The sequence below is a fragment of the Corvus brachyrhynchos genome, unplaced genomic scaffold (assembly GCF_000691975.1).
Source record: "Corvus brachyrhynchos isolate BGI_N302 unplaced genomic scaffold, ASM69197v1 scaffold46, whole genome shotgun sequence".
NCBI lineage: Eukaryota > Metazoa > Chordata > Aves > Passeriformes > Corvidae > Corvus > Corvus brachyrhynchos.
Genome location: NW_008238838.1, coordinates 539232 through 558755, shown reverse-complemented (window position 1 = coordinate 558755; position 19524 = coordinate 539232). Strand labels below are relative to the sequence as shown.

At 50.5% G+C, this 19524-nt stretch overlaps 1 protein-coding gene across 1 annotated transcript in view; it reads right to left on the bottom strand.

Moving 5' to 3' along the window:
- Nucleotides 1–19524, bottom strand: part of ARHGAP32 (Rho GTPase activating protein 32) — a 176095-nt gene that overhangs the window by 32366 nt on the left and 124205 nt on the right. The window contains exon 14 of the mRNA XM_017738338.1: nucleotides 5177–5326. Within this exon, the coding sequence (XP_017593827.1) occupies nucleotides 5177–5326 (150 nt within the window). The remainder of the gene's footprint in view (nucleotides 1–5176; nucleotides 5327–19524) is intronic.

Here is a 19524-nt window from a genome sequence, read left to right as displayed (position 1 = left end):
CGTGGGTATTTTATAAAAATATAAAAATTATGTATAGATCGTTCACTATGGGAAACTTGTCAATTAAAAATTCCATTTGTGAATATATCTTTTCCAGTGGTGGAAGCTGATGATGTATGAATGTGACAAAGGCATAAAGAGGTACAAAAAATGCCATTTGCCTTTAGCCTACAAAATCCTCTGTGGATCCAGCTGTTTGTATGATGGATTGTCTCTGGAGCTGAATCCTTGACACCACCTCACTGGGGGACCCCAGGGCTGGCCTGTGCTTCAGTCCAACTGCTAAGGGAGAAAGGGTCACTCTCAACAAGTGACAGGTGACAGGAACACTGCTGGCTTGGCAGAACAAATGGTGTCCCCATGCTCTGCAGCCCAAGCAAGCGCAGCACACGATGCCCAGCAGTGTTTGAATAAAAAGTGTATTGGAAAGTAACCCCTCAGTGCTGAAGCTCAGGAGTCCCCCACTCCCAGAACGGCAAAGTGAGCTTTTTCCTGGTGAGTGCTGACCCTTCCTGCTGGGTGCTGACGCACCCTGGCCTGCACTGACCCATCCCACCACACGGAGCCCCAGCCCTGCCTGGGCTCTCCGTGGGCATTGTGGCTCCATCCAACCCCTCGTTGATCCATCAGCGCCTCAGGACCATGCCCAGCTCGCCGAGCCCTGCCTCTCCTGCAGCCCAGCACCACCCTCCCCCCCTCACTCCCTCCCCAGGAGCCGTGGGGAGCTCCCTGGCCAAACATTCCGAGGCAGGATCCAGGGCACAGTGCAGCTGCTGCAATGCAGCACTCCACCAGCTCCCACACTCCACAAACGTCCTCTGCCAGCACAATCCTGCTAATTGGGGTCGGGCTAAATTTAAGTTCTATTTCGTTTCTTTCAAGAGAGAAAAACTTGGGGGAAAAAAAAAGAATCTCTGCCTACAAAGGGAATAAGAACAAGGTCTCTTCAGGAGTCAGGGACTGGGGTGGATTTGCTGTATCTCTCAGCTCCATGAAATTGTGACAGGACACAGGGAATGGCTGGAGCTGTGTCAGGAGAGGTTTACACTGGTATCAGGGAAAGGTTCGTCCCCCAGAGGGTGCTGGGCACTGCCCAGGCTCCCCAGGGAATGGGCACGGCCCCGAGGCTGCCAGAGCTCCAGGAGCGTTTGGACAGCGCTGCCAGGGATGCCCAGGGTGGGATTTTTGGGTGTCTGTGCAGGGCCAGGAGCTGGACCAGATGATCCTGGTGGTCTCTCCCAGTTCAGAATACCCTGTGAAGTTGTAAAAGAAACCAGCAAGGCAGGTGGCAACTGCACCAACCCAACTGGGAGCATTTCTAAGGGTGATGGAGAAACAGCAACTCCCTGCTGAGCCTGGTCTGCTGCCAAGAGACGCTTCCCTGGCAGGGAAGTATCCCAAGCCCAGCAGGAGCCAAGAGATGAGTAAGGCACTGGATGGGATGCAGACAGGACTCTTCAAGCAGGCTCCACGGGGTGTCTGGAGCTGACTGGAGAAATATTGTGCAAACCAACATACTTGAAGGGAGCATTACAACAGGCTCTGCCAACAGAGAAATCCAAAATCCCTCGTATCAAAACTGGTTTTACTCCTGCAGGTCCCAGCCCATCATTCAGTGCTGACATGTGACAAGAGAGAAGAGAAGGACACCCTGCTGAGACTTTCACTGGAAGCAACACACCCATGCATACCCAGCCCCATGCCCAGGAGTCATGTGGCTCCCAATTCCCTCTTTTCCAAGCAGCTTGGAGCACAGATGACTTTGAAAAATAATCCTGTGATGTGCCCATGACTCAGAACCTCACCAAAGAGACCGGACAGCAACGCTTCCTTCCCCTCACCTCCCAGGGCCTTTGGGGAAGGACTGCCTGGCACCTCGTGGAGGTGTAACTCCTACCCTGGAAGGGCTCCAGCACTGTTTGGCCAGCTCAGAGTGTCAGCACAAACCAAAGTGCAACTGAAAAGCAAACACACCAAACCCAACCCCCGGGACACTGCCCAGCACTCACCACAACCCCCCCCCATGAATCACCAGGAACACAGGAGGGTTTTAGGGCGCAGTGCTCATCCCTCACACTGTTACTGTAAACACTTGTTAAATCCTCACCTCCCTCCCTGCAGCTGCTCAGTGTTTCTGCTCAGACCCACACAGGACACTCAGGGAAATGACAAGCCACCTCCTCCCCAGGGCAGCAGCACCACCAGCCTGTTCCTGCACTCCTCTGCCTTCCCCAGACACCGTTCCCTAGGGAGAAACCTGGGCACAGCCGTATCATATCCTGATCTATAGAGCTGCAGGTTCTGTCCCGCCAGCCTGGGAGGCTCCTTCCAGCAGGGAGAGCATGGCCTTGGCACAGGACCATCCCAAAAACTCGGATAACCACGACAAATGCTCTGCTAGACCAGGACTTGGCAAGTGCTGCACGTGGAGCTTTGCAGGATGGCATCCCAGGGCTCCTGCTCCCTAACAGCAAACCAGGGCACATTCCTGCATCACTTTCCTCCTGTGCATCCCATGGCAGATTTATCCTCCTTCCTACAGCAGCTCAGCAGACCCAGAGCGAGGGATTACTTGCTGAGCCCACAGAAAGACAAGGTACTGCAGTCAGTGAAACATCTCCTCTGTGTTTGTAAACCCCCTCTGGGTGCACAGCAAACACACTCTTCTCCTGGCTAAGCAATCTGAGCCAGCTGCCTCAGCGCAGGGTTTATTACAAAAATGTTACATTTACTGCAGTTTTTGTCCTTAGCCCTTTGATTCTCTTGTTCCACTTCCCACTCACTAAAACTAAGCCCAGTTTCAGAGACTCATAACTACAGAATTGGGGCTGCTCGTGTTGTTTCTAAGCAAATTCTTGAGAATTTGTCAGCTTCACAAAGCTTCTTAGCATAACTCCAGTTTGGTTCAATATTGCATTTTTGAGGTGCACATGATGCCTTGTCACTCACTGCAGTCACTGGGGACAGTGGCATTTACTCCTTCAGCCCTGATAAATATTTTTGGGGGTTGGACATTGACCCAACAAAACTAACATGAGCTTAAACAAATCAATGAATGTATTGGGTTCTTTTTGTTCTTCTGAACTCAGATGTTGCAGGCTGTGATCCCAAAGTGTCATCAGCAGGTGCCACACACACACTTCAGCCAGAGCGTGCTCTGAGCTCCTGGAAAAAGCACTTGATGTTCTGACTGTGAGAAGGAGCTTCTTTAATTCACCTCAGGCCCCTTTCAGTAGGCCAGCACTGCAGGAGGCTCCACGACTGAGCCACAGTAATGCTACAGGAGGAGGGAATCTTAAAATGCTGTGCATGCACAGAGCTCTACTCTCAGGGACCCAGAAACGTCTCCACAAGCCCCATTCTGGGGATTACGTCACTTGGAATACAGGTCAGGGAGCTGAATCACGTGGAAAACAACAATCCTGCTGTGGGAAACGGAGCCATGCCCCTATGGGCAACACTCAAATTGGATCTGCTTCACTCCAGGGAGTTAGGAAAGGGTTATTAAATCAAGGGTGAAAGCAGCTGGTGACTCCTGAGCTGAGGGAACCTCGTTAGCACAGCCCAGTCAGTGTCACCCCATTGTGTGGGGTAGTGGGGAGCGACCAGGAAAGGACAGAGCTCCCAGAGACTGTCAAACAAGAACCTCCAGTGGAGTTAAAGCAGTTTAGTTCAGCTCAGGATGTGTCTCTGAATGCTACATAAACCACCCCTTGAAGCCAGGGGAAGAAGTCAGTGCAGAGGGCAGGGAAAAGCTTCGGCCATCGCTGACATGTGCCTAACGAAAACAGCCAGGAGGAGGGCTGGGGATGAGAGGGAATTCTCTCCTTCCCATTCATGAGCTCACTCTACTGGCACAGCTCCTGCCCTCCAAGGGTGCTCCCACAGCATGCACATAAAACCAGCTCCAGAGCCACCCAGTGTGTGAATTACCTACCCCTGATGCAGCTCCACATGGGACACTGTATGTTCCTGACTCCAAACCATCTCTGGTGCTTTTCAAGCCCCAATAAAGATCTCTACTGGTTCCAATTAGGCTAACGAGCCTTGCCACTGGCCTGATTTCATAAGGACAAGCACACATTCTGCACCAGCTGGTAGTGAACACTTTTCTGTCAGGTGAGGGAGTGCACATAGCGGTTACCAACCAACTCAGCTGGAAAAAGAGCAAGAAATGGCTCCCTGCCCTTTGCCAGCCCTTTTTCAAAAGGCACTTGGATGAACAAGGAGTCTGAAGACTCACTGAAAACAACTTTAACAGAGAAACTCCCTTCCTGCCCCACACATCCTGTCACTTCTCCCTCTACCTGCACACAAAAGCTGGGAGACATCAGATGGACAACTCTGGCACAAAGGACCTGCTGCAAAGCCACCCAACAGATCCCATCACTGCTTTCCTGATGGCCTCAACTCCTGGGCAAACCACCAGGCTCCATTCCAGGCTGCATTCCCAAACATCCCTCGGTGTGGGCTCCCAACGGGAACAGCCCTGGCTGGGGCCCTGGGACAGCATCTGAGTGCTCTGGCTGCTCCTCAGCACTGCAGGAACCTGGGCTGGAGGTGGCACAGGGAAAGGGCAGGAAAGAGCCCGTGAAATCAGAGTTCGTGTTGGTAACAATTGTGTGATTTTTTTCTTAGAATGGAGAGGTTTTCTCCTCTGCCTCCCTGAGCTGCTGATGGGGAGAGAAAAGGGACCCAAAGGGAGACAGAATGAACAGAGAGGGAAAGTAAGCTGTGAGGAAACACAATATCCGGTTAATTCCTGTAAATTCTGTGAAATCCAAGGAAAAGGCAGATGAAGGATTTACTCTGCAAATTGTGCTAGAATCATACAAAGGTACTGACTTAGAGAATGTGGGGGTTTAACATGCCTGTTCATCAATCACTGATGCTGACATACACATAAAACTTATATACCTGCAAAAAAAATATTTATTTGAAGATGTGAAGAGGTTGAAAACCCATCTGCAGGAGTTGCAGCCACCTTCAGTGCTCCCACATCAAACCACAATGCTTCCCACGTCAAAGCACGATGTTTGCATCTTATTAGGCTCAGTTTCCCTTTCAGCCACGGATCTGTACCACGCATTTGCCCCCCAGCACAAACCCTGAACAGCTACGATCACCCTGACAAACTCCCAACAGAGGAAGAACCCAGGAGCAGGTTGTTTCTTACCGTCATGGCCAGAGTTGAGCAGGTGCTCCCCCAGGTCACAGCCAAACACCCTTTCCTTGAGGATCCCCCGCTGTTTCAGTTTCTGTTTCGTTGGGCGCGACTTCATGAATGTCCGGAGGAAGGTGATGAGCTTCCCGTGCTTCTTTGACACTGCACGAGACAGCAAAACAACCAATTCATTCCTGATCTGGCAGCCACTGAGCAGAACTCGTTCTACAGAGCACGTAAGAACTGTAGTAACGTTAATATCAATTATTTACAGGAACAGATTTTCCAAGGTTCAACACTAAGCAGAGACTTGGCTTTTGTCCCAACCCTTGGCTAGTGCAGAGTCACCAGGAGCCAGCTGGAATGGAAGGACTAACACAGAGACACATTTCTCTGCAGAGCAGCTTCAGGCGGGAGCGACCTGAAAGGCTGATGGTGGGCAGCACCTGGGAGGGCAACTTCATCTCTGGTAAAGGGAATGAGGCTCAGCTGAGAAATCCGGTAATCTGCTGTGCAAATCAGTGGGTAACCCACACACAGAAATAAAGCTTTGTGACTGGCCCTCATTCTGCTCTGAGGCCCCTCCAGAACAAAGGGCTGACTATAATCCCTGAGGCTGAGCAGGTGTAGCTCCCTGAGAGCCCAACCTGCCCTCCCAGCACACCAGGGCCTCACCACCCCTCCACAGGCACCACCCCAGGGCCTCAGCAATTCCCTGATCTTCTCAAGCCATCGCAAAATAAAAACATAGAACCACGGAGTCACTGAGGTTGGAAAAGCCCTCCAAGACCATCGAATCCAAGCTGTGCCCAATCCCCACCTTGTCACCCTGCCCAGAGCACTGAGGCCACATCCAGGTGTCCCTTGGACACCTCCAGGGATGGGGACTCCAGCACCCAGCCCACTGAACAGACAACTAAGGCAGCTGATTGAAGAGATGCAGTTTATCCCCTCCAGAATTAACACAAGCAGCCTCCAAAGAGAGGAGGACGTGGCTCAGGAGCCACCCGCCAACCTCCTGCTCTGTCTCTCTGGGCTGTGCTGGAGAAACTCTGGTCCCTCTGCTAAAACCACCTGCTCAGGAGTGGAGAGGAAGGCAAAGGAGAGCAGTCGGTGACAGCAGTGACCTGGCCCTGAGAGGAGAGGCCGGGCCCAGGTTGAATGGGAGCAGAACAATGCCCTGGAATGTCAATGTTCCTCCAGAGGCCCTCGGAGCCTCCCCAACAAAAGTGCCATTGTGTACACGATTTAAAAGCAGTTTAATTCAACAGAAGAGCTCTGCTGAAGGGAACAAACCACTGGGTACAAAGGGCCCTGCTTTGTGAGGAGGCCTTTGAAGCTCAAGAAGTTGTAAAGGCTCCTGCAGCAGCAATCTCCCTCCCCTGCTCCTCCCTCTCATGCCAGGCAGGAAAAACAACAAACGTGTATTCCACCTGCATTAATCCCACAAATGCTGCAATCAAATATCAGCAGAGTAACACCTTCCAAAGCAGCCAAGACCCCTGGGGACAAAGGTCCATCCCTTCAGTGTCACCTCTGCTGCCAAAAGAAATGTGAAATACAGAGAGCAGCCCTGAAACTGGGACTCAGCAAAGCAGAGATGGATGAGCACTGCTTCACTCAGGGGAGTTCTTCAACCACGGAACGTGGAAAACCTTGTCCCACGATCGTGGTTCCACCACACAGTGCTTCAGGATTTAATCCCTTCACACAGCTGAGTATTTCTCCTTCCATTTCACCAGACACTGACACGGTCCCTCTACTGATATATATAATAAACTTGATATATTTATATATATAATAAACCTGATTCCAGTGACCTTAACAAATGTGTACTGATGTGAGGAAAGCAAATTTCTCCTTCTGCACGAAGTCCCTTTAGCAGCACAACACCAAACTGATCCTCAGCACCACCTGAATACCTGAAATACTAAAATCCCCATCAAACCCCCACATCTGCATCCTTGGCAATCAAATCCAAATCATTTAACAACCACAGGAGCCTTGAGCATGACAAACTGTGGCTGTGGGGGCTTTAATTAAAGGAGTGTTCGCAGTTTGATGGGGTTTTTAATTGCACGCAATAAAGGAACAGATTGTGCTGACCTGCCAAAGTTAGGATGGGGTTTGGTTGTATCCATCATCACAGGAAAACAAGGGCTCATTTATCACCTCCTATCAGCCCAGCTCAAGGATAAATGGAGACAGTCTCATCCTGACTAGTGTGGAATTTCCAAGGTTAGCACCCTCGGGCTGCTGTGGTGACACCACTGGAGGTGAGAGACCTGAGACAGATGCTTTTACAACAGGCAAGCAGAGCACCTACTAATCCAAAAAAAGCAATCATTAATGCACGTGTATTCATCTGAATCACTTCACACTCTGTATCCTATGTACCTTGCTTGACAATGAAAAACAAGCCCATCAGAGAATGGATTTTAAATGGAGAAAAATGCATCCAATTCTAGTCCCAAAGAAATTCTACTACTAATGCAGATCAACAAGTGGCTTTTGGGTGTCACCTCAGCACTAAAACCAGGAAAAAAAACGCAATGCATGCACTTCCATGGTCTAAAGATGTACTTGGCTTGGTATTGGCATCACCAACCACAAAAATGACCTGAGTTTTTAAAACATAATAAATCTGCTCTGCCTTTAAGCCACTCAGTGCAGGTTAAATTAATTGTCCTGCTTTCTGCACCATTAAGCAGACTCCCACAAACTCCCTGCCACAGAGAAGTGGTGCAGCAGCCAAGGACTCTGCGAGGGCAGGTTCAGCCACTGGAAATTCCCTCATCCCCAGCCTGTGGAAGCATTTGCACGGCTCCTTGGTCACACAGAGCCTGCTCTGCTCACCCCGGATCCCTGCCTGCTCTGCAGAGCCTCTTCGAGGCTGAACCCAGCTCTGAAGGCTGTACACACACAGGAATGATTCACTCGGGCTTCTGCTGGGTGGGGGAGAGCAACAGCAAGAAAATCCAAGCAGTCATCTCCCTGCTGACAGGTTATTATGGAGAACAAAAGCAGGTAGGTGTCTGAGAGGGCTGAGCTCTGCTCCTGAGCTGTGGGAGCCACCTCCTGCAGCAGCAGCAGCAAAGGTGAGATCCCCCCAGATGAATGCAGCACAGCAGATCCAGGCTCTGGATAACCAATGCCAAAAGCTGCCAGGAATGCTGCAGAATCCATGTTTCCTGCTCCAAAACACCCATCCCAAAGCTTTTCTGCCCCACAGGTGACAGTGACAGCAGCAGCACCAGCAGCTGTTCTGCACCCAGAATTGATGACTGCAGGAGAACCAGGGAATCAAGGCACAGGGTTTAGACCTGAAACAAATCTACAAGTGTTACAAACTAAGCAGACATGGATAAAAGAATTAACCCTTTCCTACCATTACTGTCCCACTAATAAAGCAGGGACATAATAGAGCTGACTCACTCACAGCTTGGGTCTCCACACGAGGTGTGCATAGAAATAAATTCGGGAACCAGAATTACTTACAGACAATTTTAAATGGTTGCTGTGCTCTGAGTTACCAACTGAAAGCCAAACCAAACTAAACAAAAATTCCAACACTTATCCATATTACTTTCCACCTCAGACTTAACCACGATAAAACACTTTGTTTACCAAGAAACAGAGACTTTCCTAGAAGGAGCAAGGGCTGCTTTTCCTCAGAAAGGCAGATTTGGCTTAACATCCTGGCCTGAAGAAGTAAAGAGAAATTCTCCATCCAGTGGAGAGAGCCTGGCTGCGAAAGTCCCCAAATGAAACCCAACTGAAAAACCCCACCTGAGTCTGGACCACTTCTGAAGTTTTGCTGGCACAAATGTGTCAATTAGGAGCAAGAAAAAAAATCTCTCCCCCTTTGCTGTCGTAACTGTGCTGGCCAAAGCCTTTACACAGTGGAAAGGGGGGAAGGAGAAGGAATCCTTGTGCCAGGTAGCTCATTGTGTCTTTGGGAAGCTGCCCAGTCCCTCCCCCAGGAACATTTATGGATCAGGCAGTGCTGTTGTTGTTACACCACCAGCTTGGGTGGTGCAAGTGAGGCCCCCTGACACTGGGAAAAGCTATTAAATAACCATTACTTCATTAAAAGCAGGGCTTGTTCACCCTCAGGCCCTTCACGACATGCTTTCTGCAGCTTTACTGGAGAGCTGTGCCAGCCCTCAGCTCTTCATCAGCTCCATGCTCTTGGTCAGCACAACTTGCCCTCCTGGCTTACTTCAGGAACTGCTGGAAGCCCACAGGGATCCCCTGGGATACGCTGAGGACTCCTGAGCCTTCCTCTGAGCTCAGCCCATGGTGGCACTGCTGAGTGTCCCCACACTGTTCCCTGAGGCTGAGCTGAGCCACCACTGTGACCTGGATTAGGAATAATCTGCTGCCCCTGATGCTCTTAGGGCAGAGCTGAGCCAGCCCAGGTGAGACAACTCAGAACTGACCTGCTCCCCCTGGTCCTGATCCCTCCTGTGCTCCATGGATTCATTCGGGATTCAAGTCATTTGGGATTCACAGCACAGTCCAACACCACCACGTGCATCAGCCCAAACTCCACAGGTGATGTCTGGCCATAAAATCCTTCCCAAGACCACTGCAACATTTAAGTGCTGCCAACAGAAGGAAAGGTAGGATGGCAAAGAGCACTGGCTCCTTCAGATTCCTTGGCTTTGGATCATGGAGACCAAACAGGAAGGAACCTTTTAACAAGCACAGCCTTACTGTGTCCCCAGATTTGTTCTGCTCAGCAAGAAAAACCCCGTGAGACAAAGGCTTGAAAACAAAACACAATCCAGCCAACCCTGCAGCAGGACAGCATCTCCCAGCATGTCCCACAGGTCAGGGGACATCCAGGCAAATGGTGACCCGGCAGCAGATTCTAACCACAGAATCCCAGAGTGGTTTGGGTTGGAAGGGACCTTTAACCTCATCTTGTTCCACACTCCTGCCATGGGCACCTTCCACTAGACCAGGCTGCTCCAAGCCCCATCCAGGGCAATGGCAGCTTCCTCCAGGACACCATCCCAAACTCCCTGCCTGTTTCCCAAGCCCTCTGTCTGTTCCCTGCAGCCTCATCAGCCTTTGCCAAGGGAAAACAAGCCCCTGCTCCAAACAAAGAGCACCTGTCCCATTCCCTGTTGGTAGCATGAGTATTTGGTGTTTGACAAAATCCCCTTCCCAGGGTCACAGCAACACATTTCCCGATGCAGGGTTAGCAAACTTGGGACTCTAAGAGAAAAATCTTGGAGGGTGTTTGCTGACCCACATTCCCAGCACACGGGCAGCCTGTTTGTTTCTGTTTTTCCCAGGGACTTTACAGGTCACAGCACCCAGCTGGCCCCCGCTGTGAGGGGAGCCTGGTTCTCAGACCAAAGCAACAACAACACATGTGGCTGCAGAGCTCCACGGCCATAAACAAACTGCACTGGCAGGCACAAAATCAAGGATGCAAAAAGGTGTGGGAATGTAATAAAGAAAGGCATTACAAAACAAAAGTGAAATCCATCCTCTCTGAAGGGAGATTTACAGCAAACCAGGCAAAAATTTTTCCAGGCTATTAGTCCCTCCAGAGCCATTCTCTTCTAAAATTAAACTGCTGCGGGGAGAGAAGGAGAAGCAACAGACTCTTCTGAAGAAAGAGCAGCACCAGGAATCAGGAGATGAGAAAGTGGGGTTTTGCCACACATTCGCTGCAATCCTGATTCTGCACACTCAGGATCACACTGAAGGGTGGGAGCGGAGCGAGGTCAGCTGGGTCCCCACACAGCATCAGTTATCCCAACCCCTCCTGAAAACATCAGCCAATCTACCCGATATCCATCCCCTCACACTTGGAAAAACCCGCTCTGCAGACCCACATCTCACCGAGGAGAAGCGATGCCAAGCCAAGAACTGAGTCACATCTCCCAGTTCTCTGTCATGTTCCTTAGCAACAAGACATTTTCCTCCTTCCCTCCTGCCACAGCACATTCTATTTTGGAAGCTCATTTACACAGCCCTAAAAACCCCAAGCAGAATGTGGAACCACGCACCACCAAGCACCATCCCTTAGTCCTTGAACAGGATGCTGGGTTTGAAGAAGGACCAACCAACACAGCAATAACCTCACTAATCTCTATACTGGGCTCCTTCAGCAGGCATAAAGATTTTCAAGAGATAATTTAAAATTCCACAGATATGAGAGTCTAAAAATATCTATCTCCAATAACTTTCATAAATGTGTACTGACTGATTTGCCATAAACAAGAGCAAAATAAATGTGTGTTTTCTGATGCTGCAGCATCTCCCTTGTGCCAGGCTGCCATCAGTTAAGGTTGGGCTCTGAAGCGAAGAAATATGTTAAAGGTGATTCATTTCAGTGTCATTTGACAAAAACCATTCAAATTAACTGTGAAGACAAGAATCAGCCAAGATAAGGACAGATTTCCAGCTACCATGAGAGCCCCACACACATAGAGAGTAAAGTAGGTCATTGATAAGAGCTGGTGCTGTTAATTTACAAAGCCCAGTAATAAGGAAGCTGCATCTCCTGCATCTGCCCAGGCTCCTGCAGCCATCCTTTGGGCAGTGTCTGGGCAATGACCTCAGCACAACTCCAGCTATTCCCCACCCCTGCCAACAGCAGCCCTTGGCTCAGGTTGGCTCCTCTTGGACAGCACAGGAACATCTGGCACCAGAGATCCACCAGCCTGGCAACTCACACAATTCCTTCACCTTCTGCAGCATCTGGGTGTGGTCATTCCTCTGCCAGAGACAGACACTGCAAATCCAGAAGCTACCAGCATGGAGGCTACTTTCATTTAACTAAAATCACCTGTCTGTAATGACAGGCACAAGGATCATCCACAGTGTGAACTGCCTGGAGAAGTTTCTTTCTGGCCATGAGAATGCACAGACATGAACCAGGAGCTAACGTACAACAGCAAAACCTCTTTCCTTGTTCTTCTGCCAAATTTTTTGAGTATTTGTAATGGCTTAAGAATGACAACCACCAGGTTAGTCAGATGCAAAAGTCTATCCACCTATGTCTTACACCAAGAAATCTGTGCTATTTTCCAGCTTTAAGACATGACTGATCTTTGACCAGAATCTAAGACCATAAAGGAGCCCTAAGATGATACAACCTGACCTCCTGAACAAACAGACCCCAGGGCATCTTCGAATTAATCCCTGAAGGACAGCACACCTGTCCCAGGGCAGTGGGACACTGCCAGGAGATACAAATCAGTTATCTATGCAGCTGAAGGCTAACGGAGACATCAGAGAGGTTTCAAATGTTCAAGGGCTAGCAAGGTCAATCTATTAATTCTGTTACCAAGTTTGAATTGTATTGGGGAAAAAAACAGCAGCGCTGACTAACAGAGTGCCAGTGATGATGCAGCAGGGACAGGCTGGGACAGGTAACTGGGGGAGGAAATAATGATGGATGGGGCTGTAGTGCAAAGGAAACCAATTATTAGAGGCCCAAACTGGAAAAGGAGTGGGAGCTGAAAACACACCGATAGAGATTTAGCACATGTGACAGTGGGGTCAGCAGCTCAGGTGACACAAAGAGGTCACAGGGCCAGCAGCGAAACTGGGAGACAAGAGGAGCAAATTGGGAAACAGAGCTAGGAAAAAAATATCCAGAGAGACACTTGAAATGCCTTTTTTCTCTTTCATTCTAGCTAAATCTCTGTGTTCCAGCAGAGCTTAATGCAGTCCTTTTGCTTATCTCACCTACCCTGGAGACTCAGGATCCTTTAGAAAGGCTGTTCTGACTCAGGTAACTATTACAGGCAGAACTGAACACCAGATCTGCCCATCAGGGACATGGTGTCAGCCTCCCACCACGTTCACTTTGGCATCTCAGGGTTGTTTGACACCCAAAGATGGGAGATCTGACACCAAAATGAGCCTCTGTGCAACCCTTCATTCCCACTGAAGAGAATGTGACGCTGTAACCTGAGGGTATCTCTGATACACAATTTGCATGGTTTGAGAAGAAATCCAATTTCAGGACAACCCCAAAGGTTGTTCTGATGTGGTCCATGAAGGGTGCTATTGGTTTAAGGAATTTCTGGAACCTCAGCTGGGGCAGCAGCGTTCAGGATGACCAGGGTAAACATCAACATCAACAACCAGGGCCCTGTGCTGGATAACTCTCCAGACACCTGCAAATCAGGGAGAAATGGAAGAGCACTCAAGAGACAAGATGTCACCTTGACACCAGAGCAGGGTCATCTCTGCCAGAAGCTTCTCCAACTCACCAGTCATTACCATCAGGAATGTGATCCACAGGGAGATGGTGATGGCAATGCCACACATTCCCTGCTGGAGCTGACTGGAGCCGCTGGCTATCCATACATGATTCCGTGAGGTGGAACCTCAACCTCCCTTTAAGACAATCTAAACCAAACACTTTTTTTCCTGGCTCCAGCGGCCATGGCCTCAGGGAAGTCAAGAGCTGACTGTTCTCAAACTTACAGCCTCTTGAAGGCGAAGTGCCTTTGCTCTGCCTCATTCGCAGCCCAGCCGTGCTCTGTGCAGCTCCTTCCCTGATTAAAACGCTTCCCAACAGCCCCGCGGAGCTGCAGCTCGGCTGAGCCTCGCCCACGCGATTCCTGCGAGTGGCAGCAGCGCTGCAGGAGAGCTTCCAAAAACTTGACAGCAACACGAGCCAACCCTGCATCACACCAAGCGCTCTGGACACAGGCAGGCAGCCCGGAGCCTTCCCCAGCCTTACCAACAGGAGTGTGGCATCAGCCGGGCCGGGATGGCCGGAGTGACGGCAGCACCGTGCTCCTCCAGCCCGGGCCGGTGGGAGGAGGCGAGCGATGGAAAAGGATCTGACAGGAATCAACAAACAACACAAGTGGAGGAATGAGGAGTTTGGCAGATGGAGCCCGATCCCACAGCGAGAGGGTGTTTGCCCTTACGCAAGGCCTTGGGAAGGCACCGAGAAGGAACAAACCCTTTTGATTCCATGGGGAAGGGGCATGAGCCATCCCTCTGGAAGCAGGAGGAGGCCCGGGTCAAGGCACACTGCCTCGCTGTTCCCAATGCCCATGGCACAGCCTTTGCCCCAGTCCTTGGGTACAGACTCTCCTGAGGTACGTGGTACTTCCAGTATGACAGGTTAACATCCCTGCTGCTCTCCCAGTCCCTTCCCAAAGACTTTGTCTCTCATTTTCACTGGCCTGAGGGCAAGTGTTTGCAGCCCAGGCCAGTTACTGCCTAACTGCAGTGACCTATCCTTCTCAGACTGATACTGCTCTGGTTCTTCTACTTAGAGCCCCGACTTCCTGAACTGTTCATACTTTAGCTGTTAACCCCTGCATTAAGCCCTGAGATGACTCTGCCTTTGGAAGTAAAGTTTCCACTCACCTGGAGTGGAAACATAAATGATACTGAAGACCACGGCCATGATTTTCATTCACATTACACTCACTTTACACAGCACAAGGATACAATAGCTAAAAGAGGATAAAAATTATATTTTCACATACATCCTCCTTACACAGCTAAAGAAGTGTAAAAAACTTCACTGAAAGTGAAAATTGGACCTAATAGTTTAGAGATTTGAGGTGAATTAAATCTGCTTTTTAAGACTTAGGAATGCAGATAATGTATTGTTTTGCCTGCTTTATATTCTTTTCCTTTCACTTCCCAATGCAGGGCTTTGATTTCAAATGAGCCTCTTTTATCATGCCTGTGTGGTGCCCAGAACAAAGGAGGTCGGGGAAGAGTGGAAAGGGAAGGGAAGGCCTCCTGTCTTCTCTGTCACAAATAATCAGATCCTGCAGGGCATTTAGTCCTTAAAATGGGCTATGGCTTTTAGGAGGTTTTCTGAACAAATATGAACAGATGAGCCATGGCTACTTGCAAAGTGTCTACTGTGATCACAGTAACGTCTCTCCCTGGGAATTTTGTTTTCCAGAGTGTGCATTCCCTGCCCCAGGGCTTCAGCAAACAAAGGGCTGGCAGTTTTAAATAGGAAGCCCCTTTCTCCTAACAACAGCATCAATAATATTAATGCTTAGGAATGTGCCAGTCTGGGGAGGGAGGGAAGACAAAAAGATAAAGTGATATGCAAAAATCTATTGAAATTTAAATTGCAGACGTTCCCCTCTGTCAGCTGCCTCTTTGGGAGGGAGGTATAAATCTGAGAGGGAGGCACTGAACTCCAGCCCTGCAGCCCCAGGATCAGGGCCGGGGTGAAGGGGGCCTGCAGGCTGGAATTCCTCTTCTGCTGGGATCTGGGTGGGAATCCTCACACAAATCATCCTGGACATGAAAGACTCTCCCTTTAACAGCTACACACCCATGACCTGAGAACAAATCCAATAAAACAGTTTACAACTATGGGCCCAGTGTAGAGCAAGGAGGAATACAAACCGCAAGGCAGAGATTAATTAGAGGGAAACAGACGTAAAACAATTAACAAGGATGGGGAGAGGGGTAAGTAAGTAAATTTAATCGGTATTTGGTCACCAAGCCAGGGCACCTGCCCACGGGCACAGATCCCCGAGGATCGTCTGCCACTGCAGAAGCACAGGTCTGTAACCAGCAGCCAGGGATGAGAGAGGAATTACTGACACCAGGTATGTTCTACCTGTCTGAAAACATGACCCCAGGCAGGGAGGCATCTGAGCACCCCCACAGCATCACCCCCGTGTAGGATCAGCTCTGCTCCAGGCAGTGTCCTGGGCGGGACACCCCAGCACAGCTCGGCACCGCTGGGCCCAGCCAGGGGGTGTTAAGTACCATCAAATAATGGAATAGTTTGGCTTGGAAGGGACTTAAAAGCCCATCTCGTTCCACCCCCTGCCATGGGCAGGGACACCTCCCACTGTCCCAGGGTGTTCCAAGCCTTGTCCTTGGACACTCCCAGGGATGGGGCAGCCACAGCTGCCCCGGGCAACCTGTGCCAGGGCCTCAGCACCCTCACAGGGAGGAATTTCTTTCCAATATCTAATGCGAAGCATGTGCCAAGTGCCTCTTTCCTGAGGCACCACCACCACCGGGAAAGAAGAATCCTCATCCAAAGCCACCCATTCCCCACACGCACATGAAATATCTGGCAAGTTACTAAGCAACAAGTGGCGCAGACACCTCCAGCCCCTCTCCGAGCCCCCGGCCGGGTAACCCGGGGTATCGCTGCCTCACCTGGCCCTGCTCCCGGCCGGGTCCCGCTCCGCGCCGGGCTGCGCTCGGCTCCGCCGGGATCCGCGGGATGCGCCGGCCGCTCGCAGCCTCTGCGACTCTGCCAAGCCCCTCCCCGGCTCCTCCTCCGCAGGTGGCTGCTTCCTTCCTTCCCCCTCCGTCCGTCCGTCCCTCCCTCCCTCCTTCCCCGGCTCCCGCAGCCGCTCTAGCGCTGCCCCTGCGCCGCGGGCCCCTCCTGTCCCTCCTGTCCCCCTGCCGGGGCCGGGCAAAGGGCGCAGGGTGGGCAGGGAGCGATGGGGAGCAACACACGGCTGCTCGTCTGGGGGAGGGCTAAAACTGAAATAAAAAAAATTCCCAGGTATAAAAATCTAAAAAGGGGGTGCTGAGAAGATGAATCAGGCTGTGCTCGGTGGTGCCCAGCAATAGAAAGAGATGTCCGGGAAGTTCCACCTGAACACGAGGAGAAACTTCCGTGTGCAGTGACCAAGCACTGAACAGATTGTCCACAGACAGGGTGTGGAGTGTCCCCCACTGGACACAATCCTGTGTCCTGTGCTCTGGGATGGCCCTGCTGGAGCGGGGAGCTGGGACCTGGTGACCTTCTGAAGTCCCTTCCAGCCTGGCCCATCCTGGGATTCTGTGAAGGTCTGACCACTGGTTTTGTCCCATATAACCCACGGCTGCTCTGTAACCTCCACCATCGGGATGGGCCCGTGCCCATCCCCTCAGCCTGTGAGCACCTCCAGGAAAACACGCGGGCCGGGAAAGCTGCACTCACCTGTATCCACTTTCTCCTTCCTTGCTCCTTCATGCTACAAAAACTACAGAAGACACTGGTGAAGGCAACAGCCCAATCCTGCAGGGTCTGCAGAGCTCAGGGGCACATCTGTGCCATCATCCCTGTCCCTCAGTCACTGCTCCCACAGCAAATCCCCGAGTCCACACTAAAGATCTGTCTCAGCATGTCCAGAAGGAAGGGAGAGACACCGGGCATGCCCGAGTGCTCGGATGGAAGCACGTCCCAGCTTCCCGATGGGACACAGGCTGGGCCCCACAGCCCAGGGGACCGCACCTCGAACCCTGGGGACAGCACCTCGAACCCTGGGGACAGCACCCCACACCCTGGGGACAGCACCCCACACCCTGGGGACCGCGCCCTCGGTGTCCCCGTTAATGTAATCACAGGAACAATGCCCCCTCCCAGTCCGAGGGGCTAGTTCGCATTGATCAGATCACGGAAAACAAACCCAATTAAAAACTCTCCGGGAGTGCTGCTGTTTGAAAGCAAAGCCAAATGACAGCATCATTTCCCAGTGACCCATTTCCAGCCAGGCTCCAGCCCAGGGCACAGCACAGAGACCCCGGGACTCGACCTGATCCCAGCACTGCCATCCCTGCCCAGCCTCGACCAGCACCGGAGCAGGAACAAGAGCCAGGAGGGCAGGAAGCCTCTGCCAAGGCTTTTCCTAGTGTCAGTGAAGCTGTGACCTTACCTGCATTTATTGCAGGTTTGAGGGATAAGTTCTGCCGTTGTGCTGTTTGACCCCGAGCTCTCCCATTAACACCAGTTCATCAATCCCAATAATTGCTCTCACCTACTTTAAAATGTGGGCTTGCCAGCTAAAGGTGGGCAACCTCAGGGTCAGAAGGATTAAGGAGGAATTTGCCTCTCTATCTGCAGACATCTTGATGAGCAGGAGGGGAAAACTCATTTCTTTCTCCTCCACGCTATTTTCAAAATCATTTGCTGACTCACATCCCCCGATAATCCTGTTCTCAGCTACTCCTTACACTTGGTATTTACTGCTGGACTTGTTTCGCCTGGACAGTGAGCACACTATTACACCAGGGTTTACCTCAGCAGCCAAGCACGACTCCTAAATCCATTTCTCTCTGAATAATTCCAAGTACAAACCCTTCTCCCTGGTACCAGCTCATCATTCTGGCAACGTTCTTCCCATCAAACCCATTGATCAAAGCCGGGAAAATCCCAGCAGACGCATACAGCGGAAGCAATGCTATTCCTACTTAACATGCAAAATGCACATACAATTCCAAGCAGCATCCAGGACTTCAGAGCAACAACACTGAGCTGCCCAAAGCTGCCAGAATGTGTTGTATGCTCCCTATATAATTTTTTTTCTTTTTACTGTAGGCCAGGCTTGGCTAGGAAGACTCCTTCAAGGCTGGTGACCCCCGCTGTGACCAACTGCTCCATTCACACCCTTTGCTGGTGCCCCGTTTCAAACTAAGGCCAGGGGTTGCCCAGTCCTGTTTTTGCTAATCAGGGCAGGAATGTAACAACTGCATCCTCAATAACCCAGAGCTGCCTCAGCTTCAGGCTTGGGTTTTACCTTTGCAATTACTGCTCTGAGGAGGTATTTTACTACCTGGTGTACAGTGACACATCTTCTGCGCTTTTTTTCCTGTAAAGGAAAATCCTTAATCCTCCTTAGAAGCTGCCTTTCTTTTAGGAATGAAACCTGAGCAACCAAGATGTGGCTCTTCTGCACCTGGGACCTTCTGCACCTGCACAGAGGTCTCTGCTCTCCACTGCACTGAACAGCACTGCGATGTCTTCTTGCTGCTTCTGAATATTTGATTGGAAATAATAAAATAATCACATGAGTCTCATTTTCTGTTCTAATTTCTTTTGCCAGACAATTTTAAGCTATTATTATTGTTATTATTATTCAAGTGAAAGAGATGCATTCCTCACTCCTAAGGAGCTGGTCAGCTTGCTATGGAGCGGTGGAGGCAGATAATGAGTATCTTTTAAACCCAGCAAAGAAGCCCAAGCATTTGAAACCACAGAAAAAAGGGCCATCCATGTGCCTGTTACAAATTCAATCCTGAAGTCCACCCTATCCTCCAAAACTTATTTCAGGCAGAAGAACTGGGAAGGCAAAGCAACCCAAAGAATGTTATTAGTGCAGCCTGTAGCTTCTTCCACTTTCTGGTTTTGCAAATGTGACCACTGAAAGAGGTTCAAGCCATCATTAGGAGTTGGACAGGCAGGATTTTCCAATGCTGCTTCTTACTCAGCTGGATTTATCCTGCAGTCAGCTGCTCCCAAAACACACACACATACAACACAAATAAACAAAACCCCCTTTAAAAATAAGGGGTATTGCTGAGAAACTATGGATTAAAGCAGACTGGGGCATTAAAAAAAAAACCAACAGAGCAGCACATCATGGCATGGAATGCCTTAAAAT